Source organism: Panthera pardus, unplaced genomic scaffold (genome assembly GCF_024362965.1).
Source record: "Panthera pardus isolate Hobbes unplaced genomic scaffold, ASM2436296v1 HiC_scaffold_24, whole genome shotgun sequence".
NCBI lineage: Eukaryota > Metazoa > Chordata > Mammalia > Carnivora > Felidae > Panthera > Panthera pardus.
Genome location: NW_026526810.1, coordinates 92,735,422 through 92,760,392, shown reverse-complemented (window position 1 = coordinate 92,760,392; position 24,971 = coordinate 92,735,422). Strand labels below are relative to the sequence as shown.

General features: G+C 35.6%; 1 protein-coding gene across 6 annotated transcripts in view; it reads left to right on the top strand.

The window, feature by feature from the left end:
- FERMT2 (FERM domain containing kindlin 2) overlaps positions 1-24,971 on the top strand; it is an 84,358-nt gene that overhangs the window by 22,993 nt on the left and 36,394 nt on the right. For all 6 annotated transcript variants that reach the window (XM_053889422.1, XM_053889423.1, XM_053889426.1 and 3 more), the window contains exon 3: positions 10,171-10,404. In XM_053889422.1, coding sequence (XP_053745397.1) covers positions 10,171-10,404 — 234 coding nt within the window. The remainder of the gene's footprint in view (positions 1-10,170; positions 10,405-24,971) is intronic.

The following is a 24,971-nucleotide window of genomic DNA, read 5'->3' as shown; positions in this document are numbered from 1 at the left end:
GTAAATGTAAGAAACCTTGGCTTAAGATAACAAATTACAGCTGGAAAAGAGGAAGGAGGCAGGTTAATTCCTGGAGTTGTGCAAAGAGGACAGGGAGAAGCCAAGGACCCTAGGTTAACAGGAAGCCCTTATCTCCCCCACAGCTTACCAGCAGTCTTGTCTTCCCTCTCTAACCCAGTTTCTGTAGATGCCACTGGTGACAGTTTTCCTTACAACATCTCAAGTTGAACCATTGTCTACATATTTCCCCCAAAAAACTTGTGATACATGTTATTTGTGTAACAGTCTGATTTGGAATGTAGCTATTGTTTGTAATGTTTCTTTGTGGTAAATGAACTTTTGGAACATAATCATTTCATACAGTAGGGTTTGTCTTGGACAAAGTAATTCATTCTTTTTAGAAGATGTGAGAAAGAAGAGGAAGTCAGTTCAGTTTGGTTTCCCCATGTCTAAGGAAATCTCCCTTGTGTTTCTGGTTGGTATAGAAGCATGTTTCCGTTCTAAAGTTGAAGACAAAATGGGTTTTTTCTTGGTGGTGTCCTCGGGGTTAATGTTTTCTTGGGGTAGTAATGAAGGGTCTTTAAAATTTTCAATATGAAGATTTATTCATTTATCAGGGATTGTGTGCCAGGCAGTGTTCTAGGTGCTAGCAATATAATGGCGGTTGAAATAGACATTGTTTTCATTTTAGTGATTATAATCTAGTAGGGAAGAAAACACTTATCCCTCCCATGAACAACAAACAAAACAAATGCAAATTTTGATCATCAGTATCACAGTGTACTGACATAGAGGATAATGGAGGGACATAGGATATTGGAAGGTTTATCTTAGGGTGGTGAAAAAGCCTTCTCTGGGAACATGAAATTTAAACTAAAATTTGAAAGATGAGAGGTATTTAGACATTCAGAGTGGAATAGCATGTGCACAGCAACTGAGGCAGGAAAGAGGTTATTAGTTCTTGGAATAGAAGGAGGAAAGTGTGGTTGAAGCAGAGGAAGGGTAATAGCACAAGGTAAACTCAGAGAAGTAAATAACCCATAGTGTGTGGGGCTTTGTAGACTGTGATAAGGCATTTGGATTTTATTTTGAGTGCATTTGGAAGCTGTTAAAGTCTTTTCAGCAGGGGAATGACATGAGTGTTGAGTAGATCACCTTGGATATTATGTGGGAAGTGCTGAAAGGAATGAGGAGACTGGTTAGGAGGCTGTTCCAGTGGTCAGTGGAAGAGGTGATAGTGACCTGAACAAAATAAGTTCATGCCAGTGGAAACTGGAGAGTTTGGGAAGTTGAACTGAAAGGACTGCTGATAAATGTGGGGGATGGTGGGGAAAGAATCCATTACCTCTAGATTCTGGCTTGAGCAACTGGGTTGGCAGTTAGTGCTATTTAGTGATAGTAGGAATTGGAGAAAATTGGGTTGTTTTGGATATACTAAGTTTGAGATGCTTGCGAGACATCCAGATGCAGATATGGGATAGACAGTAGGTTGTATAAGCTAGTGCTCTATGCAGAAGGTTGGGCTGGAGATAAAAAATTAGAAATGTTAAGTGTATAGATGCCATTTAATGCCATGGGAATGGATGAGATACCTTAGGGGGCCAGTATAAGAAGTGTGGTTCCTAGAAGGTGGGAAGAGCAGCAGAGCATAGTTAATAGGATGGGTTTGAGATAAATAGACATTTAGACACTTCTTTTATCATAACACAAAGGCAGAAGATCTGTACGGATTCAAATGCAAGAGGGTTTTAGATTTGGTTGGCATGTAAGTGAAATAGTTCCAGTCTGATAGTTTCTGTATTTTCTGAAGTAGAATCCATGATTATCTACCTAGAAGGAGGGAGGATAGTCATGAATTTGAGGAAGGTTGTGAAGGTTGAAATATAGCAGTGGATGAAAGAAACCTAGGATTGCCCAGTGGTGTCTTAGACCCTGATGATAATAAAATTTATAATAGAGGCATACTTCGGAGATACTTTGGATTCGGTTCTCAACCACCACAATAAAATGAATATCCCAATAATATAGTCTAATGAAATTTTTGGTTTCCCAGTGCATATAAAGTTATGTTTACACTATAGTCTGTTAAGTGTGCAGTAGCGTTATGTCTAAAAAACAGTATACATACCTTAATTTAAAAAGTTTACTACTAAAAAATGCTATCATCTGAGCCTTCAGCAAGTCATAATCACTGATCACAGATCACTATAACAAAAATTAAAAGTTTGAAATATTGCAAGAATTACCAAACTGTAACAGAAGCACAGAGTGAGCAAATGCTTTTGGAAAAATGGTGCCAGTAGATTCGCTCAAAGCTGGGTTGCCGCAAAGCAAGTACAATAAAACAAGTTGTGCCTGTAATTGTTTCAGTCAGTCTGGTTGTGAAGTAAAGGAGGGAAGATCCTCTAAGTTTGGTAGAGGAGTGGTTAGGCACTATAAGTAAATGGTGCAATGGAAGGGTTTGAAAGTCTTATTTTGGAGGTCAAGAGGACCCTGGCCTGTGATGTGGACTGGCCTGGTCGGTTTGCATGGCTTGCTTGCAGTGGTGTCAGAACCAGTTGTTTATTAGTAGCTTTGTTAATAGCTTACTAGGATCGAAGAGTTTTTTGCCATCAGTAAAGACGGTAAATTCTTGACATGCAGTAGTTATTACCACCTAATTTGGGGTTTTAAGAGGATCCCAAAACAAAAGGAAACAGCAGAAAGTGTATATAATATTTGCGCAGTAGAAAAATATCTGTTTACAAAAAATAAGGCATGTGCCCAGCAAGTGTCTGTGTACTTATAATTTAAAATAAAATGTTGACTTAGCAAAGATAATCTAATGTAAACTTTGCTTCTGGTTTATGGAAGTTATGAGAATGCTAAACAAATTTTGTATTTCCTTCCTGAATGAATATTATTTCTTAAATATGCAACTAGAAATCTAAGCTACTTAAAAGTAACATCTTGTTTCCTGTTTATTTCAAACTTACTAATTAGTTACTTATTTTTAAAATGTGAGTACTTGAATAAGTTAATTCAGTTAACTTTCTATTTGGCTTTTTTTACTTTTAAACAATTAAAATTTTTAATTTTTTATTTCATTTATTATTTTTTTATACATAGTTTATTTTGAGAGAGAGAGAGAGTGCACGAGAGCAGGAGAGGCAGGAGAGGCGCAGGGAGTGAAAGAAAATCCCAAGGAGGCTCCCTGCTGTCAGCGTGGAACCTGATGCAGGGCTCAAACCCACGAACCATGAGAGCATGACCTGAGCCAAAATCAAGAGTCAGACACTTAACTGACTGAGCCACCTAGGTGCCCCTAAAATTTTTTTAAAATGAAAGTAAATAGTTGCGTTTTAGAATTGCATATCAAAATGGTCAAGAAGGAATTGTGGCCCTATTAGGACAAGATTAAATAGTGTGTTAATAGTGTATCCCCTTTCTCTGTTCATATTTTCTAGAGTGTAAGATAGCTGTCATTGCATAAAGAGGGACATATTTTCTGTAGCAGAAAGCATTTGAAATATTTGCTTTTCTTTTGTGACTCATGGAGCTGGTGAATGCCTCAAAGCCATTTGGTGTAGAATAAGCAATATTTGTATACTTAGCACCCCAATAATGAAACCCTAAGCCTTCTGTTCCTTAGAATATACATGTGGTGTCTTTGTAGGATACTCAACTACATGAATTTGAGCATTCTGTTACGGTCAAGGAGGAAGATTTATATTGATTCAGTTAGTGTTTTAGCCATTTGCTATTTTAATGATATGAATTTGCATGCCTAGCAAATAGTGTTATTTTTATGTGGAACAGAGCACAACATGATTGGATCTTTTAAATAAGGAAGGAATAGGGGCGCCCGGGGGCTCAGTCGGTTGAGCGTCTGACTTCCACTCAGGTCATGATCTCACAGGTCATGAGTTTTAGCCCCTTATCGGGTTCTGTGCTGACAGCTCAGAGCCTGAAGCCTGCTTCAGATTCTGTGTCTCCCTCTCTCTCTCTGCCCCATCCCCACTCATGCTCTGTCTCTCTCTCTGTCTTAAAAATAAATAAAACATTTTAAAAAATTAAATAAGGAATACAGGAGTAATTCTTTCCAGAATCCTGGCAAAGTGTGGTTTTTTTTAATTAATTAATTAATTTAAATAAAAAACTTATTTTTAAATTCCAGTATAATTAATGTGCACTATTATATTAGTTTCAGGTGTACAACATAGTGATTCAACAATTCTATACATTATTCACTGTTGGCAAAATATTTTGAAAAATCAGCACATACTAATAAAATTTATTATAGAAGACCTTTATTGGGTATACGAAATTAAAAATAGTTCTTGAATTCTAAAAAATTACTAAAAAGGCAAAATTGATGAATAATGTTTTGTCCCCTAAAAAAGGAAAACAAACATTGACTTTATTGTATATTTTCCCTTAGGTTTTCTTTCTGAGAAGGTTTGTATTTGTGGTATGTTGCTTCTGACTATCTAGATAAAAAATTTTAAATCACAGTATACCATATGTGCTAACTAACTTGGATGTAAATTTAAAAATAAAATTTTAAAAATTAATTAAAAAAAAAAAGAATATGTTAAATAGGGGTGCCTGGCAGGTCAGTTTGAAGAGCATGTGACTCTTGACCTTGGGATCATGAGTTTGAGCCCCTGTACATCTATACATTGAGTGTAGACATTAAATAAATAAACTTTTCTAAAAGGGTAAGATGAATGAATGAATGAATGAATGAATGAATGGTTCGGGGGGGGGAAGGTCTTTGTACCATATTTGTAACTGATATGAAAGTTTGAATTATGTAAAAATTTTATGAGTTGTAAAAAGTTTTCTTATAATTTTTCTCAATTTAAAAAATATTTAATTTTTTAAGTCATACAAAAATAAATAAAATCACAATATACCAAATAAAAGGAGGTGGTTACACTATACCTAGAATATAACTGAAAATTGTAACATTGGAAAAATTGACCATTAGAACGTGGTTGAGCGTGATCTACCCCTTGAATGGTTTTATAATGCTGATAAAACAAGTCCCTTTATGGTGATGCTTGCTAACTCCTCCCATGCGTGGCAAGTACTAGGCTGATTATTCCTGTGTGTGTGTGTGTGTGTGTGTGTGTGTGTGTGTGTGTGTGTGTGTGTGTTACATTCAGTTGTCTGATGCTGTGTTTGAAACACCAAGGCTGCCATTCTGAAGAATCAGAAATGTTTGTTTTGAACTTGGTGCAGGGCCTAGATTTTGATGTAGAAGGGAGTTACATACATGGAAAGTTGTTCTAAAGTTTTAGATTATGCAAACGTTTCTTTATAAATCTAATACCACACAAAACAATAAACCATTATTTTACTAATCAATAGCATTTTCATTTGCTTTTCATTATTTATTCAGAATTATTTATAGATGTCCATTTTACTTTTACATCAGCATGGGAGCACCTGGGTGGCTCAGTCAGTTTAAGTGTCTGACTCTTAATTTCAGCTCATGTCATGATCTCACAGTCTTGGGATTAACCCCCGAGTCAGTCCATGCTGGGCATAGAGTCTGCTTAAGATTTTCTCTGTCTCCCTCTACCCCTCCCCTGAGTTTTCGTTCATTCTCTCTCTCTCTCTCTCTCTCTCTCAAATAAATAAATAGATAAATAAATAAATAAATAAATAAATAAATAAATAAAATCAACATAAAGTTTTTATGCTTCTACTCAGTCTTTAATTGGAGGAATATATAAACATATGTGTTGTGTGAAATCTACCCTTGCGCACATAGTGTTTATGGCAGTTACAGTTGCATATGTTATGGTTTAACTTGTCACTGTAGAGACAAGCTGTACTGTAATGTACTAGATAACTTAAGTACTTTCAAGAGCTGTTGCACCAAGATACACTGCTTTACACACAAACACACGAAATTTGTTCAGTTTTACAGTTGGCTCTTATGCTTGCCTTGGTGAATGTTTCTCAATTGGTATAATATCATTTTTCTCAGGATTCTGATCAGTGTATAAAATTTGTCTTTGCTGCTTCTGAATAGAATAGCTATATTCTTGTGATATCCTAGGGGATATCACAAGCCAGTTGTGGGACTTGACGTGTAGATCTTAGTTTCAAAGTAGGATACATAGTATAATACGAAGCCAACACCAAAGGAAGATTTTCTAGAAGGTGAGAAAACATTGTTTTGCGTATTTAAGAGAGCTCAGTCAAGTCTCTAAAAAGTTTTGAAGTCAAACTGTGACACAGTGACTGTTGAAGAACAAATTAAGGAATGATGGTCATTATTAATGTATTTTGAGCTTCACAGGATTATTCCAGTCTCTGTTTAAATGATATGTAACAGCTTTCCCTTCTTAAAAACAAAACTAAAAATACTCCTTGGACTTGCCATCCCTTTCTGTCCATCTGCCATCCATTATTGTGCTCCTTACTGTAACAAAATACTCAGGAAAAGCTCTCTGTATTCCTTAATACTGTTTCCTCACTGCCCAGCCATTGCACTCAGACTTTCATCATTTCCACTCCCACATTAATTTCTTACCCAGTCTCTCAGTGTCACTCTCAATTTGCACACCTGTACCTCTGCATTTCTTCAAAATTATTAGTAAAGATTTTGAAACTTAACACTCCCCTGCTTAAAACCAGTTTCTAGACACACACCAAGAATGCTTTGGGCTGGGTCCAGGCATTAGTATATTTGAATAGTTGCTCAGATAATTCTAATATCAGGCTGAAAGCCCCTGCCCTAGTGGCTTCTCTCATCCTCATAATAAAAGTTACACCACTTTATAACCTACAAGGCTCCTGACTAGTTCTCTGATGTCATCTCCTACCTATTTTCTTCACTGCCTCCCTCTACTATATTGGCCTTCTTCAAAGATGCCAGGACTTTGTTCTTAGCATCACTGTGTCTGTAGTACTAGAAAGTACCTCTGGCACACTGTATTTGTTTAGTGGATATTTGTTCAAGTAATATTTTATGGATGCTGTTTGTTCTTATTCTGTAGTAGCAATTACCCTATAATTAAAGCCAATTAGGTTCCTGGTGTTTAAGAATGCTACCAAAAATCCTGTTTGAACATTATGTCACAGTCTCCCAGGGTCCAGCCATCCCATCTTCCAACATGTCTACTATTTTTGCTGTCAGAATGCCTGCTTTTCTCGGTTTTTGTCTCTTGGCATGTGCACTGTTGACACTTCTGATCTTTTTTGGTGTCCTGTTTCTGCTTTTATTTTGTGTAATTTTTCTTTATTGTTAATCACATTTTCTGTGGATAAAAAAAAGAGTGCTCTTACCAGTCAATAAGATTTTCTTCTATAGGTGAACAGTCTACTCATAGGATGTCTAGTACATAATCTTTGGATCTTATCTACGTTTATTCTTGATGGATGCAGGTGGGCTGCTCCTTTGTTGTGAGAAAGGGAGGTGGAATAGATGGGGAGGGTCAGATTCTTAAAAGAGGAAGATCAGGGGATGTACCTGTTTCTGGGGTTAGAGTTTGAAGACTACTTAATGCAAAGTTGAGATTTTCATCTCATCAGGGGCCTACAAAGTTTTTCTGTAGAAGTCCTGATACAAATATTTGGGGCTTTGTGAGTTTGCTCTGCCTGAGTGAATGGTGGCCAGCATGACAGCCGGAAAGTACTAGGAATTTAATGGCTCTGGGAGTAGTCTTTAACCAAGAAAGTGGTTAGATACCCCAGCTTCTCTTTTCTTAGTGGGGACAATTCTTAGGCATGTTCTACATAATTCCTCGGAGGGTCTCTAGCATGACTGAACTCCAGTTATCCACAGCAGTCAATGAACCCTTAATAGACTTTTCTCCATCCGTCTACTGTTCTTAATCCCCTCAAGTGTGCTTCCTCCCAAAGTACTCATCTCAGGTTTGCCTTTTGGGGGAACCCAAATGATAGAAGTCTGTGTTTGCAGACTATTGCTGTAATTAGTAGGGTACGGCTTTTTCTTCCCTTCTCTCCCCAGTGGGAGATAAGGCTTCCTTAATGGTTGACATTGGCACCAGAGTACAATATAGCGAATGGACTGAGATATGGGGAAGAAAGTATTGTATGCCTACCTATCATTAATTCAGGTCAGTTCAGCCTTACTCAACTCGGTTCATTCTTTGCTGGTTATCTTTTTCTGCCTTAGGTTCTCTATTCAGGAAGAGAAAAGTAAACTGTCTATAACGTGTGACAATTTATCTCACAGTAAATGAAAAGGTCCCAACCTTGGTGATTTTCTGTGAGCTGGATCAGATTTGCGGTTTCTGAAAGTTAACTGACAAATCCTGTGCTGGAAAATAATTTAAGATACAAGTGAGTGCTTATAAGACAGGAGTTACATATATTTCCACAGCCAAACTTCAAATAACATGATTGGGTTTTCCCAAATTTCCCAAAATTTCAAAATGGCAATATAATCTTGCAAATAACTATAGTTCTCCCATTAAAGTACTTACTAATGGATTTTTTTTTAACACCTAGAGAATTGAAAGTCTTTTTCCACTTGTGACGTGTTTTCTTTCACAATGAGTAGTTCAATCATGTAATGTAAGTTTTACCATTAGAGAAGGTGTTTCTAGGCACATATTCAATGTGGAAATTTTATTTTTTACTACATGAGGCTTTCAGGTATACAAGTTGTGTTTTTAAAAAGTTCCATATTTGGGGTGCCTGGGTGGCCCAGTTAAGTGTCTGACCCTTGATTTTGACTCAGGTCATGATCTCACTGTTTGTGCATTTGTTCGTGGGTTTGAGCCCCGTGTCTGTGCTGTCAGCACAGAGCCTGCTTGGGATTCTCTGTCTCCCTTTCTCTCTCTGCCCCTTTCCCGCTTGTGCTCTCTCTTTAAAAATAAATAAATAAGCCTTTTTTTAAAAAGTTTCATACTAGTATATGCTTTTAAGCTCATGTTTTTAAAGTTGACCAATGCTTTTTAAAATCTGTATTAAAATGAGCTTTTTATAATAATAGCTTTTGTTTTTACTTGCAAGAAGGTTATTTTCTAGGTTTTTTTCTTCCCCTGGAAGGCTTTGTTTGGCTGCTCTTTTTTTGAAATATCCTGTCCCCATTTTTAGTTCCTACTTCAATGCATAAGTGATCTAAAAAGTCTCTACTTTCATTGCTATTTAAAAACTAGCTGAAGGGGTGCCTGGGTGGCTCAGTTGGTTAAGCGTCCGACTTCAGTTCAGGTCATGATCTCACGGTCCGTGAGTTCGAGCCCCGCGTCGGGCTCTGTGCTGACAGCTCAGAGCCTGGAGCCTGCTTCATATTCTGTGTCTCCCTCTCTCTCTGCGCCTCCCCTGTTCATGCTCTGTTTCTCTGTCTCAAAAATAAATAAACGTTAAAAAAAAGTATAAAAAAAATAAAAACTAGCTGAGGTTGGATTTTATTTTGCAGGTTTTTTGTTATGATCTGCTTTATTGAGGGAAGCCAGATCTTGTGTTTATTCCTTAATTTGATTTCATCTACTATAATTGCAGAAGGCTGTAAAATAGTTCAATAGGTATTAATGTTTTCTGTTATGCTTGTATCAAAATATGGTGCAGGGAGTTGGGTCAGTGTAACTTGTACGTTACTTGGAATGTATTTGGGACAGCCTTTATGGTTGGGATATAGTTTCTTGGGTTTTATTGTTGTTTTCTCTTACTCATGGGTTTTGTTTCGCATGCTCTTCTTCACCTAGGATATTCGTTTTTGTTCACTTTGATTCCGCATCTTACTCTTCAGTACTCCTTACGCACCTCAGCACACATCTGCAGCCTCATAAACAAACCTCAGCCTTCTCACCTGCCCTATCAGAATAGTGTCCATTCCTCAAAGCTGGGCTCAGAACCTACCAACTCAACCTCATTAATTTTTCCGAGTCTAGTCCCCAGGGTTCTCCTTGTTCTCTGAGTGACTCTAGTGTCACTCTTCATGCTGTGTGTCCCATATTGCACCTGATGTAAGCATTATTAGTTATCCTGTATATGGCCTCAGCTACCTTGTTTATGGCCTTTCACAGGCAGAGGGTGTTTTCTCAGCTATTTAGTATTTCTTTTGTACCTATCACATAAAGACACTTAGTATTTAATTAGTTGCTTGTATTAAACACCCAATTTAGTTTTCCTCTTGTAATTTCTCTTAAGGTAATCTTAGTGATTTTTTTTTAAGTGTTTTATTTATTGCTTGTTTTTTTATAGACGTAAAAAAAGATTGGTCTGACCATGCTCTCTGGTGGGAAAAGAAGAAAACTTGGCTTCTTAAAACACATTGGACCTTGGATAAGTACGGCATTCAGGCAGATGCCAAGCTTCAGTTCACCCCCCAGCACAAACTTCTCCGCCTACAACTTCCCAACATGAAGTATGTGAAGGTGAAAGTGAATTTCTCTGATAGAGTCTTCAAAGCTGTTTCTGACATCTGTAAGACTTTTAGTAAGTATTAAATTCTTCTTGAAATTATGAGTTGTGTGACATATATATGACTGATATTGACCCTTAGCTTATTTCATGGAATAGGGATTGGGGTGAGCTATCTATGTTTGTATATGTGTGTTCATTTTTCACTTCATTCTTTAAAGTTTTGTATTCCTTTAAGATAAATTGTTGAGGTAAGATGGATCAGGAGGAGTCTAACATAGGCTCTTGACTTACTAGAAGTGTATCAGGTATGTATTATTATGTAATACTTCATTCTGATGACTTAATTTATTTCTTGGGAAGGAGAAGAAAAAAGGCATTATTTTCAGAGTGTAGCTTTTGCATTGTTTTCTTTCATGTAAGTCTCCCTTTGATTTTAGTGATTCAGGCAGATTGTGTCACTTCTTTCACTGAAGGTCCTGACACAGCTCTTAAGGAAATGACTATGAGTATTGTCTTCCTTAAGTGGTCTACAACTTGAACTGTCTTATAGTAATTCTCTTTATGCCTTCTGAAATGAAATGTGGGTTATTTTTGGCTGACCCAGTTATGTCATGACAGAAGGTATTCAACGATCAGAGAAAATGTGAACTATTGTCATTATCACTGGTACATAATTCTGATGTAGCATAGATTTAGGGGAGCTTTAGGACATTACTATTTTGATCTAATGACTGAAATTACAGTGTTTTTTTATGTTTAATGGAATTTTTTGGAAAAAATAAAATACAGAAAAGTATAAGGAATTATATAAAAATTACCTAATTCCTGTTATCTTAGAATTAATACCTGAAATTTTTGCCATTTGGCAAAACTTTCTTTTAAAAAGTGATAATAATATAGGTAAACTTCTTGAGTCACATTCTCATAATTTCCCTTCACAAAGCTCAGTATCATAAGTTACTGTGTATTCCTCTAGTACTTTTAAAAAAACATTAACACACACATGCACATGAATTTATCCATATTTGTGTGTGTACATATATCCATAAACAAGACGTTACTGCCATTGCTCTGTGGGTGTTTTTGTTTTGTTTTGTTTTGTTTTTTTGCAGTTTTGTATTTGTATGCACGAGTTTCTCAAGTGGTTGGTTATACAGTAGTCCCCCAATTTTGTGCCCCGGTAGAAGAATGAAACCACAGGTAGTAGTACCTCTATATATACTGTGCTTTTTCCTGTACATACATACCTTTGATAAAGTTTAATTTATAAATCAGGCACAATAAGAGATTAATAATAGATAGGAAGGTAGAACAGTTATAAAGATATACTGCAATAAATGTCCTATGAATTGGTTTCTCTCTCAAGATATCTTATTGTCCTGTATTTTCACTTCTTGTGATGAGAAAATGCCTACATGATGAGATGAAGTGCGGCAAATGATGTAGGCATTGTGACATAGAGTTAGGCTACTACTGACCTTCTGATGATACGTCAGAAGGATCATCTGCTTCAGACCACAGTTAACTGAAAGCATGGAAAATAAAATCATGAATAAGGGGCAGACTGCTGTACCAGTTTACATTCCAACCATCAACATATGAAAATCCATTGTCCCAAAATGTCACTAACACTTGAATATTGTTGGGTTTTAGTGTTTGGTTCTTTGAGTGAAAAAATAACAGTATTTCATTTTAATTTATAAAGCTAAGTATGTTTTCGTATCTGTATTAGCCATCTAAAGTTCTTGTGTTTTAAAAAACTAGAGGAGGGGAACCTGGGTGGCTCAGTCAGTTGAGTGTCCGACTCTTGACATGCTTAGGTCATGATCCTGGGGTTGTGGGATCAAGCCCCATGTAGGGGGCTCTGTGTTGAGTGTGGAGCCTGCTTAGTATTCTTTCTCTCCTCCTCTGCCCCTTGCTCGCGTGCTCTCTCTCTGAAATAAAAATTTTTAAAAAAGGGAAAAACCTTTATTTTTTAGAGAAGTTTTTAGAGCAGTTTTAGGTTCATAGCAAAATTGAACAGAAAGTACAGAGGGTTCCCATTTACCCTGTGTCCCCACACATGTACAACCTCCCGCTGTCAACATCCCACACCAGAGTGGCACGGTTGATAAGCCTACACTGCACACATCATTATCATCTAGAGTTCAGGGCTTACACTAGGATTCACTCTTGGTATTATACAGTCTGTGGGTTTGGACAAATGCATAATGCCATTTGTCTATCATAGTATCATGCAGAGCAGTTTCACTGCCCTAAAAATCCTCTGTGCTCTGTCTATTCATCCTTCCCTCTCTCCCAACCCCTAGCAGCCACTAATCTCTTTACAGTTATTCCATAGTTTTGCCTTTTCTAGAATATCCTACAATTGGAGTCATTCATTATGTAGTCTCTTCAGATTGCTTCCTTTGTATAGTAATATGCATTTAAGTTTCCTCCGTATCTTTTCATGGCTTGATAGCTTATTTCTCTTTAGCAGTGAGTAATATCCCATTATCTGGATGTACCACACTTTATTTCTCCACTTATCTACTGAAGAGTATCTTAGATATTTTCCAAGTTTTGTAGTTAGTAAGTAAAGCTGCTATAAACATTCGTGTGGAGGCTTTTGTATGGACCTATGTTTTCAACTCCTTTGGGTAAATCCTAAGGAGTGTGATTGTTGGATCACATGGTAAAAATAGGTTTAGTTGTTTAAGAAGCCACCAAACTGTCTTCCAGAGTAGCTGTACCATTTTGCATTCGTGCCAGCAATGAGTAAGAGTTCTTATTGTTCTGAATCCTTACCAGCATTTGGTGGTATCAGTGTTCTGGATTGTGGCCATTTTGATAAATGTGCAGTGACATTTTATTGTTTTAATTTTTATTTCCCTGATGACATAAGATGTGGAGCATCTTTTCATATGCTCATTTGCCATATGTACATCTTCTTTGGTGACGTGTCTGTTAAGGTCTTTGGCCTTTTTTTTTTTTTTTTTTTTTTTTTTTTGAGGGAGAGACAGAGCATGAGCAGGGGAGGGACAGAGAGAGAGAAAAGGAGACACAGAATCCGAAGCAGGCTACAGGCTCTGAGCTGTCAGCACAGAGCCCAACAACATGGGGCTCAAACTCATGAACTGAGAGATCATGACCTGAGCCAAAGCCGGACACTCAACCAACTGAGCCACCCAGGCACCCCCTTTGGCCTATTTTTTAATCAGGTTGTTTTCTTATTGTTGAATTTTAAGAGTTGGCGTATTTTGGATAACAGTACTTTATTAGATATTCCACTGTCTGGTTTGTCTTTCTATTCTCTGACAGTTTCTTTCAGAGAACAGAAAAGTTTAATTTTAATGAAGTCTAGCTTATCAGTTATTTCTTTCATGGATCATGCCTTTGTCATCATATCTAAAAAGTCATCAGTAAACCAAAGGTCATCTAGATTTTTTTCTATGTTACTTAGGGGTTTTACAGTTTTTCATTGTACACTTAGGACTGTGATCCATTTTGAGTTAATTTTTGTGAAGGGTGTAAGGTCTGGTTCTAAATTATTTTTTACTCGTGGATGTCCAATTGTTCTAGCATCATATATTGAAAAATTATCTTTCCTCCATTGTATTGCCTTTGCTCTTTTGTCAAAGAACAGTTGATTGTATTTATATAGGTCTATTTCTGGGCACTATATTTCTGTTCCACTGATCTATTTGCTTTTTTTTTTTCCCCAGTAGCACCCTATCTTGATTATGTTACTTTTATAGTATGTCTCGAGGTCCTGTAGCATCAGTCTTCCAACTTTGTTCTTCTCTCTTGATATGGTGTTGACTATTCTGGGTCTTTCGCCTTTCCACATAAACCTTAGAATTAGTTTGTTGGTATTCATAAAATAACTTCCTGGGATTTTGATTGCATTGAATCTGTAGATCAAGTTGAGAAGAGCTGACATCTTAACAATATTGTGTGTTCATATCCATGAAAATGGAACATCTCTCCATTTATTTATTTCTTGATTTCTTTCATCACAGTTTTGTAGTTTTCCTCATTTAGATCTTATACATATTTTGTTTGATTTATACACAAGTACTTCTTTTTGTGTATGTTAATGTAAATAGTATCATGTTTTAGGGGCAACTGGGTGGCTCAGTTGCTTGAGCATCCGACTTTGGCTCAGGTCATGATCTCACGGTTCATGAGTTCGAGGCCTCACATTGGGTTCTGTGCTGACAGCTCAGAGCCTGGAGCCTGCTTTGGTTTCTGTGTCTCCCTCTCTCTCTCTGCCCCTCTGCTGCATGCTCTCTGTCTCTCTGTCTCTGTCTCAACAATGAGTAAATATTTAAAAAATTTTTAAAAATACTTAAGAAAATAGTATCATGTTTTATATTTCAAATTCCACTTGTTCATTGCTGGTATATAGGAAGGCAATTTACTTTTGTACCTTTACTATGTGTCCTGCAACCTTGCTATAATTATTTGAGGAGTTTTTGTTGATGCATTCAGATTTTCTATAGGGATGATGATCATACCTGTGAATAAAGACAGTCTTCTCCGTCCCAGTCTGTATACCTTTTATTCGCTGTTCTTACTGCATTAGCTAGTACTTCAAGTAAGATATTGAAAGGTGGTGGTAAGAGAGGATATCATTGCCTTGCTCTTGATCTTAGTGGGAAAACTTCCAACTTTATCACCATTAAGTGTGTCCTTAGCTAAAAGGTTTTTGTAGGTATTCTTTATCAGGTTGAGAAATGTGCCTCTATGCTCATTTACTGAGATTTTAATCATGAATGGGTATTAGACCTTGTCTTTTTTTTTTTTTTTTTTTTTACATCTTTTGGTATAATCATGTGATTTTTTTTAAAATTTAGTCTTTTGATGAGATGAATTATGTTGATTTTTGGATGTTGAACCACCCTTGTATGGTTGGCATAAATCCCACTGGGTCACAACGTATAATTCTTTTTATGCATTGTTGGAATCTACTTGCTAATATTTTGTTGAAGATTTTTGCATAGATATTAGCCTATTATAGTTTACTTATAATGCCTTTAGTTTTTGGTATTAGAGTAATGCTGGCCTCATAGAATGATTAATCCGTCTGCATACATGAAACTAGAGTCCCACAAAGAATGGGAGTTGGGGAAAGGGACACAAATTATTTGAAGAACTGATGGTTTAAACCATAACCCACCATAAATCCACAGATCTAAGAAATGCAATGATCCTAGAACAGAATAAACCTAAAGAAAACTATGCCAGGATACATCAGAATTAAATTGCCGAAAACCAGAATAAGGATAAATTCCTCAAAGGCTAACAGAGAAAACATACAGAAGAACAAATAAAAGAATAGTGACGGACTTCTCTGAAATTACATGAACCAGAAGACAATAGGAAGACATCTGAAAATTATTGCAGGAAAAAACCTAGGATTCTTTACCCAACTGCAAAATCTTTTTAAAATGAAGACAAAAATTGAGACTTCTGTAGACAAAAGGTGAAAGACATCACCAGCAGACCTGAACCATGAAAAGGTTATAGGAAGTTTTTCAGATAGAAGAAAAAGGATACCAAATGAAAAGTATTTTTATAAATTAGACTGTTCCTGCTTCTGTTAGTTTCTTTTTTCCCCTTTAATAGCTAGTAAGGGGTTGTATTTTCCTGCTTCTTTTATATTGAGTTAAAGTCAAAAAGGACTTACAGGGTTGGGGGGGTGGGGAATGGGTTAAATAGGTGATGGATATTAAGGAGGGCACTTGTGATGAGTACCAGGTATATATGTAACTGATGAATCACTAAATTCTGTTCCTGAAACTAATACTACACTTTATGTTAAACACTAATTTTAAAACGTGAAAAAGAAAAAATGGCTTATAAAATCACTTTTCTGCCCTCTTTCTCCCCAGCTCCTATTCACATTAGTGCCACTTTCTACTCGTTGTTTCTGACTTTTGGTTCCATAATTCTTTTTTTAATTTTTTAATTTTTTTAATGTTTATTTTTGAGAGACAGACAGAATGTGAGTGGAGGAAGGGCAGAGAGAGAGGGAGACACAGAATCTGAATCCAGCTGCAGGCTCTGAGCTGTCAGCACATAGCCAGCCCAGCGTGGGACTCGATCTCACAGACCACAAGAGCATGATCTGAGCTGAAGTTGGATGCTTAACCTACTTAGCCACCCAGGTGCCCCTGATTCCATAATTCTAAATAATATACCATTATTTCTTGATTTTATCAGCTTTAGATATCTGTTCACTTCTTTTTGCTGAAATGTTTCTTTTCCCCCTTATCATAACTATTATAATTTTTGACTAAATAATTACTACTTACATTATTTCAACAAGGGGTATATTTTTACTTGGTGAACCAAAGTGTGTACTTTATCCTCTCATATGCCTTCTTGTTTATCATTTGCTTAGTTTTCAACCTGTATCAGTTGCTGATTCTTCTGTATTCTACATTCTCTATGATATCATCTACTCCTTCCTTCCTCCCCCCCCCCCCCTTTTTTTTCCCTAGACAAACTCTGAAGCCGCTCAGTACTCCTGCTCCAATCTGAAGTGGATGCTTTCTAGTCTCAAGTATGTAGTCATGGCTCCAGGACTTCCCTTTACCATCGTCCAGGCACAATGTCTTCTCCTCTCTCATATTTAATCCTTGCATTTTCCCCAGTATTGATTTGTTCACTTATTTTGGTGGACTGTATCATCTGCACAGTAAGAAAAAAGTGAATGGGATGTAAATTTTTGAGATGTTAACATTATTTTGTCCTTTGATAGAATTGTTGGTTTGAAAATTATTTTTCCTCAAAATTGGGAAGTGTTATTAAGTTGTGTGTTGGCTTTCAGTGTTGGTAGTAATAGTCCTGATGGTGTTCTTAATTTTTATTTTCATCCTTTTGTAAACTGTTTTTCCCCTTCTGGAAACTAATTTCAGGATCTGTTCTTTTCTCTGCCATGTTGAAATTTCATGGTAATATGCCCTAATTCTTTTTTATTTTCTCTGTTCTCTCTGTTACTAGTAATTGATTAGGCATTGTTGTTGGATTGATTCTTTTACCTGACTTAACATGTCTTCTATTGGATTTTTTATTGTGACTATCAAATTAAAATTTCCAATGTTTTCTCTTTTATCTGGATGTTTGTTACTCAGGTATTCATGAATACACTTAAGATTTGTGGATTTTATGTAAGTTAAACCTCAAAAAGAAAAAAAGAATTAAAACAAAAAGGACTCCTTCTCCCACTGTTAATACCCAAGATCTTTCTTTTCTTTTTTTTTTTTTTTAAAGTTTTTGAGTATAGTTGACACAGTGTTAACTTCAGGTGTACAACATAGTGATTCATCACGTTTATACATGATGCTATTGTATCCCCCGCTGCTGTTCACATATTTTACCCATCCCTCCCAACCCCCTGCCCTCTGGCGACCATCAGTTTGTTCTCTGTATTTATTAGGTCTGATTCTGATTTTTGTTTGTTTATTGATTTGTTTTTTTTAGATTCCACATATGTGTGAAATCGTATGGTATTTGTACTTTCTCAGACCTATTTCACTTAGCATAATGTTGTTGCAAATGGATGATCTCATCCTTTTTATGGCTGCATAATATTCTGTTTGTGTGTGTGTACATAGATATATAATGTGGAATATATATGCATACACCACATCTTCCTTATCTGTTTATCTATCAGTGGATGTAGGTTGCTTCCATATCTTGGCTATTGTAGGTAATGCTGCAGATAAACATAGGGGTGTATATATCTTCTAAAGTTAGTGTTTTCATTTTTCTTGGGTAAATACCCTGTAGTGGAATTATTGGATCATATGGTAGTTCTATTTTTTATTTTTTGAGGAAACTCCATACTGATTTCCACAGTGAGTATACTAATTTACATTCCCACCAACAGTGCATGAGGGTTCCTTGTTCTCCATATCCTTGCTAACACTTGTTGTTTGTCTTTTTTATTTTAGCCATTCTGACCAGGTGTTCTGTGATATCTCATTCTGGTTTTGATTTGTGTTTCCCTGGAGATTAGTGACATTGAGCATCTTTCCATGCATCTGTAGGCCATTTGTATGTCTTTGGAAACGGTCTATTCAAATGGTTTTCTGCCCTTTTTTTAATTGGATTGTTTTTTGGTGTTGAGTTATATGAGTTCTTTATATATTTTGGATGTTAACTCCTCATTGGATAAATCATTTGCAAATATCTTCTCCCTTTCGGTAGGTTGCCTTCTTGTTTTGTTGATGGTTTCTTTTGCTGTGGAAAGCTTTTTATTTTGGTGTAGTCTCATTTTTGCTTTTGTTTCTCTTGCTTCACGTTGCTGTGGTAATTGTCAGAGAATGCCTGCATTGTCTTCTAGGATTTTTATGGTTTCAGATCTCACGTTTAGGTCTTTAATTCATTTTGAGTTTATTTTTGTGTTAGAAAGTAGTCCAGTTTTATTATTTTTACATGTAGCTATCCAGTTTTCCCAGCACCATTTATTGAAGAGGCTGCCCCCCCCCCCCTTTGGCTTCCTTTTTCACAGATTAATTGACCATATGAGCATGGGTTTATTTCTGGGTTCTCTATTCCATTGATCAGTGCATCTGTTTTTATGCCAGTACCATAGTGTGTTGATTACTACAGCTTTGTAGTGTATCTTGAAATCTGGAATTGTGATACCTTCAGCTTTGTTTTTCTTTCTCAAGATTGTTTTGGCCATTTAGGGTCTTCTGTGGTTACATACAAATTTTAGTACTATTTGTTCTAATTTTGTGAAAATGATGTTGGCATTTTGATAGAGGTTATATTGACTCTTTAGATTGTTTTGGGTAGTATGGACATTTTAGCAATATTAATTCTTCCAGTCTGTGAGCATGGAGTATCTTCCCATTTGTTTGTGTCATCTTCAGTTTCTTTCATCAGTACTGTATAGTTTTCAGAGTATAGGTCTTTCACCTCTTTGGTTTATTCCTAGGTATTTTATTTTTTGTGGTGCAGTTATTAGGTAGAGTTGTTTTCTTAATTTCTCTTTCTGTTATTTCATTATTGAGATATATATAGAAACACTACTGATTTCTGGGTATTAATTTTGTATCCTACAGTTTTACTGATTACCTCTAGTAGTTATGTGTCAAAGTCATTATGATTTTCTGTGTATAGTATCATGCCATCTGCAAATAGTGACAGTTTAACCTCTTCTGTACCCAGTATGGATGCCTCTTATTTTTGATTGCTGTTTCTAGAACTTCTAGTACTCTGTTGAATAAAAGTGGTGAGAGTAGACATCCTTGTCTTGTTCCTGATCTTAGAGGAAAAGCTGTCAGTTTTTGCCACTGAGTATAATATTAGTTATAGGTTTTTCATAGATGGCCTTTATTATGTTGAGGTATGTTCTCTCTACACTCACTTTGTTGAGAGTTGTATCATGAATGGATGTTGAATTTTGTCAAATGCTTTTTCCACATCAGTTGAGATGATTATATGATTTTTATCCTTTGCTTTGTTGATGTGGTGTATCATGTTGATTGATTTGTGAATATTGAACCATCCTTGCATCCCCATAATAAATCCCACTTGATCATGGGGAATGATCCTTTTAATGTATTGTTGAAAGTAGTTTTTGTTGAGGAGTTTTGCATCTGTTCATCAGTGATAGTGGTCTGTAGTTTTCTTTTTTTTGTGGTGTCTTTGTTTTTGGTATCTGTGTAATGTGGCTTCATAGAACATATTTGGAACCTTTCTCTCTTTCTATTTTTGGAATACTCTGAGTAGAATAGGTATTAACTCTTTTTTAAATATTTCATAGATTTCATTCACAAATCCATCTGGTCCTGACTTATTTTTTGGTAGGTTTTTGGTAGGTTTTATTTTTTGTTACTGGTAGTCTGTTCAGATTTTCTGTTTCTTCCTGATTCAGTTTTAGAAGATAGTATTTTCCTGGGAATTATCTATTTCTTCTAGGTTGTTTGTTGGCCTATAATTTTAGTATTCTCTCATAATTCTTTGCATTTCTACTGTATTGGTTGTTACCTCTCCTCTTTTATTTCTGCTTTTATTTGGGTCCTTTCTCTTTCTTGATGAGTCTAAGGGTTTATCAATTTTGTTTACCTTTTCAGAGAACCACCTCTTTGTTTCATTGATTTTTGTTTTGTTTTCTTTTGTTTTAGGCTCTATGTCATTTATATCTGCTCTCATTCTTATTTCCTTCCTTCTACTCACCTTGTGCTTTGTTCTTCTTTTTCTAGTTCCTTTATCTGTAAGATTAGATTGTTTGACTTTTTTTATTTCTTGAGGTATATATTAGTATATATTTCCCTCTTTGAACTGCTTTCACTGCATCTCCTAAGATCTTTCTTAATCTTTAGCTGTTCTTTATAACATCCTATTCATCTGTCATAGATGTCATTGTCTTACTAAGAACTGTATTTAAGAAGGTTTTGTTTTGTTTTTCTATTTTCTGCATTATCTCTGGTTTCACAAGTTGTTTTTCTTTTCATTAGGTCTTTTTCATGTTAGAAGCTCTGTGAGTTCATTCCATTGCTGCCATAACAAATTTTACCATAACCTTAGCAGCTTAAAACAACACAAATTTATTAGCTCATGGTTCCCATAGGTTAAGAGTCTGGGCACAGTGTGGCTCAGCTGGCTCTTCTAGTTAGTCTTATAAAGCTGAAAGTAAGGTGTTAGCAGGGCTGTGTTCCTTCCTGAAGTCTCTGAGAAAGAATTCTTCATGGTGGAATTTGGTTCCATGTGACTGTAGAGACCAGGGTTTCCCCTAGTTGTCTGTGAGAGGTCATTCTCAGCTTCTAGAGTCCTCCCAAATTCCTTAACAACAGGTGGCTTCCTTCCTCCATTTTCAGAGCCAGCAATAGCAAGTCTAGTCCTTACTCTTCACATCTGTCTGGCCCTCCCTTCTGTCTCCTCTTTCCTGTGCTTCACTCTACTGCCTTCCTCTTCTGTTTGGCTGGCCTCGTATGATTACATTGGACTCACAGAAAGAATCAAGATAATCTCCCTTAAATCAGATGATTAGTAGTCTTAATTCCTTTTGCAGTCTCTTCTCAGTAGTCTCTAGATTAGTGTATGATTGTGTATAAGCAGGGACAGAAATTTTAAGGAGTTATCTCTAGAATTGTAACCCTCCACAGACTCCTTTATCAAATGTCTATCAATCATTGATTGTCCATTCATATACTTAATAATGGGGCACTACAAATACCAATAGGTTCAGCTTGTCACCCCTCTGTAGGATATTTAGCTACTGAGTAAGCTTTATCAAATGTCACTATCTAGAAGATTTTTCCCTAGGTCTGTTTAGATTCTCTTCTAAGAAATCCTAAAGGGCATGTATCTAGGAGGTAAGTTTAATCCATTATGGGACCGGATTCATTTTTCATGTCTGTTTTCAGTGCTTGATATTTGGTACTGTGAGTCAGCGTATTTCCCATTGGTATCTCCTTTTGCAAACCCCTTAATTTTATTTTTCTTCACTTTGTTACATCATTGACTACTCTCCCAATCTGGCTTATGTCTCCCCAAGTTTTTCTGACTTTTTTATGTGCTGTTTTCTCCCATTCTTTTGTCCTTATAAGTACATATTTTATATGTGTGTGTGTGTGTATATATATATATATATATACACACACACATATAAAACATATATTTTTTATATTTTATATTTTATATTTTATATATTTTATATATATATATTTTATATATTTTATATTTATATTTTATATTTTATATATATATATATTTTTTTTTTTTGGTATGATTTTGGAGAGGAGTGAGAATTAATGCACCAGCTCAATACAGATGTGTAATATATATTTTATATTTTATATTTTATATTTTTAAATATAAATATAAATATATTTATATTTATATAAATATATAATTTATATATTTATATAATTATATTATATAATTACATATATTTTATATATATAAAATATATATATTATATATAATTATATAATTATATATATTTATATATATTATATATATATTATATAAATATATAATTTATATATTTATATAAATATATATAAATATAAATATAAATAATTTAATATAAAATATATTAATATATATTTTATATTTTATATTTATATTTTATATTATATATATATATAATATATATTTTTTTTTTTTTGGTATGATTTTGGAGAGGAGTGAGAATTAATGCACCAGCTCAATACAGATGTGTAAACAAGAAAGTCTCAAGACAAAATACCTCCTAGTCCTACAGGTATATTTTAGTTAAGTATAAACTTTAATTAGTTATGCTCTTCACCTGGCCCACTTTTACATGTGATTCAGATTTCAAAATTCACCAGTTTAGTCTTTCTTGATACAAGACACAGTAAGTAAATCAGTCCTAAATTCCTGTATAAATGAAATCATTAGTATCTTATGTGGAGGGTGTAGGTTTACTTTGCTTTTTCATTATAATGAAATGAAAAAACCACCTTCACGTATAGCCAGTGGCTACCCTGTTTTAATGTTTTTTGAGATATAATTGACATATAACATTAGTTTCAGATATATAAAATAATGATATTTGAATACATTGTAAAATGATCACCTCAGTAAGTCTAGTTAACAATCCATCACTAGAGTTTTTATAAAACAAGCTGCTGGAAGCCCTGAGTCACTGAGAGTGTATGGGGTATGACCAAAGCATGTATTATGAGTATTATTTTTAACTTCACAAGCAATTGTCCTGGACACATATGGTTATGATTTTCTTATATGCTTATGACCTTTTTATATGCTTATGACTGAGCAGGAAAGCTAGTTACACTTAACAGGATTCATTCTTCTAATAACATTAATAGCTGGTTTGTGAACTGGACAGGAAATGACCTAGGAACAAAAATCTCAAAGGATGACTCATGTAGTATAGTGATTCTCAAGCAGAAGGGACATGCCAGAAACATTTGGGATGCCTTTTCAAATTAAACATGCTTGCCTTCCCCTCTTCCACTAAACCTGACTATGGTGAATTTTGACAGCGGCATGTCCTATCTCTCAGGTGTGACTCATTGTATGTTCTTCTAGACTTTTCTAGATTTTTCACCCTGTACCAGCACATGATTTACTTTGAGGGAACCAATGGGTGTAGAGATAGATTACCATCACCACCCTGCCCCCACTTGATACTGAAGTAGTGTAGTCAACTGATTATTTAGAAGCTTGGGATTGTCTAATGTCTTTGTTTTCCTCCCACAATGTCAGTGACGGCATTTAGAGCTGAGGGTATACTGAGAACTGAAAATGCAACTCATAAGTGATTTGGTCCCTTAGCATGTTAAATCTTGTTTCTTTTAAAAGTACTCTAGAAAATGGTGATTCAGTTCTGTTAGTAAGATAACTATGGCTCAAAAGATACACTTGAAATATCTTAAGAATTTCTGAATCTACATAATCATAGCAATTAGTGCTAATCCATTAAACTTCAAAAACAGCATTGGAAGATAAGTTGATAAACTTTATACCTTGAATATACAAGAATGAAGAGAATCTGATTTTTAACTGGGTAACTTTAGCTAAACAATATGCTGCAATATTTCTAACTTTAAAAAGAAATCAGCTATGCCTGGAAGCTTCTAAGAAAGTGGCAAGAGTTTGGGGCACCTAGGTGGTTCAGTTAGTTAAGCATCCGACTCTTAGATTTTGGCTCAAGTCATGTTCTCACGGCTCCTGAGTTTGAGCCCCACCCATGGCCCCAGTTGACAACATGGAGCCTGCCTGGGATTTTCTCCCTCTCTCTGTTTCTCCCCTGCTTGTACTCACTCTCTCCCTCTCTAGATAAAGAGAGAACTTAAGGAACAAGCATTTATTTTTAACATGGTTTCTGCTGCTTAGTACTTAAAATGTACTTCCCCCAAATTTAGTAATAATTAAAGAACAGTTGTGTTCACCTATTCTCTGGTAACATGTCTGTTCAGGACAGTTTTTCTGGTAATTCTGTTTTTGTATTTCAGAAAAACATTCCCCAGAAAATAGCCTGTTAATACAGAATAAAACAAAAACATGACTTGGACCAGAGTGTTCCTAAGAGTAAAATTCAAATAACCAACAGAGTAACCAAAAAACCATATAGTTACTAAAAGATTTTTTTGGACTTATTTTTTAAACATGGGATACGGTATATATAAAATACATCTTTCAAAAAAAAAGAAAGTCCAGTGTGGTTTGCAGTGATTGTTACCATGCAGTTTACATACAGATTCACTTTGATTTGAAGACTCCTAATAGAAACGTGAGCAAAGGAAATATAAATGGCTAAAAACTCTTGATGTTCAACATGACTAGTAAATAAATAAATGTCAATTAAAACAAGGAAATACACTGTTTTTCCAGTTTGCATATAAACTGGAATGCCCAGTTTATTTATTTATTTATTTATTTTTAATTTTTTTTTTTTTAACATTTATTTATTTTTGAGACAGAGAGAGACAGAGCATGAACAGGGGAGGGGCAGAGAGAGAGGGAGACACAGAATCTGAAACAGGCTCCAGGCTCTGAGCGGTCAGCACAGAGCCCGACGCGGGGCTAGAACTCACAGACCGCGAGATCATGACCTGAGCCGAAGTCGGACGCTTAACCGACCGAGCCACCCAGGCGCCCCTGGAATGCCCAGTTTAAAATAACTCATATGCCCATCTTGTTCC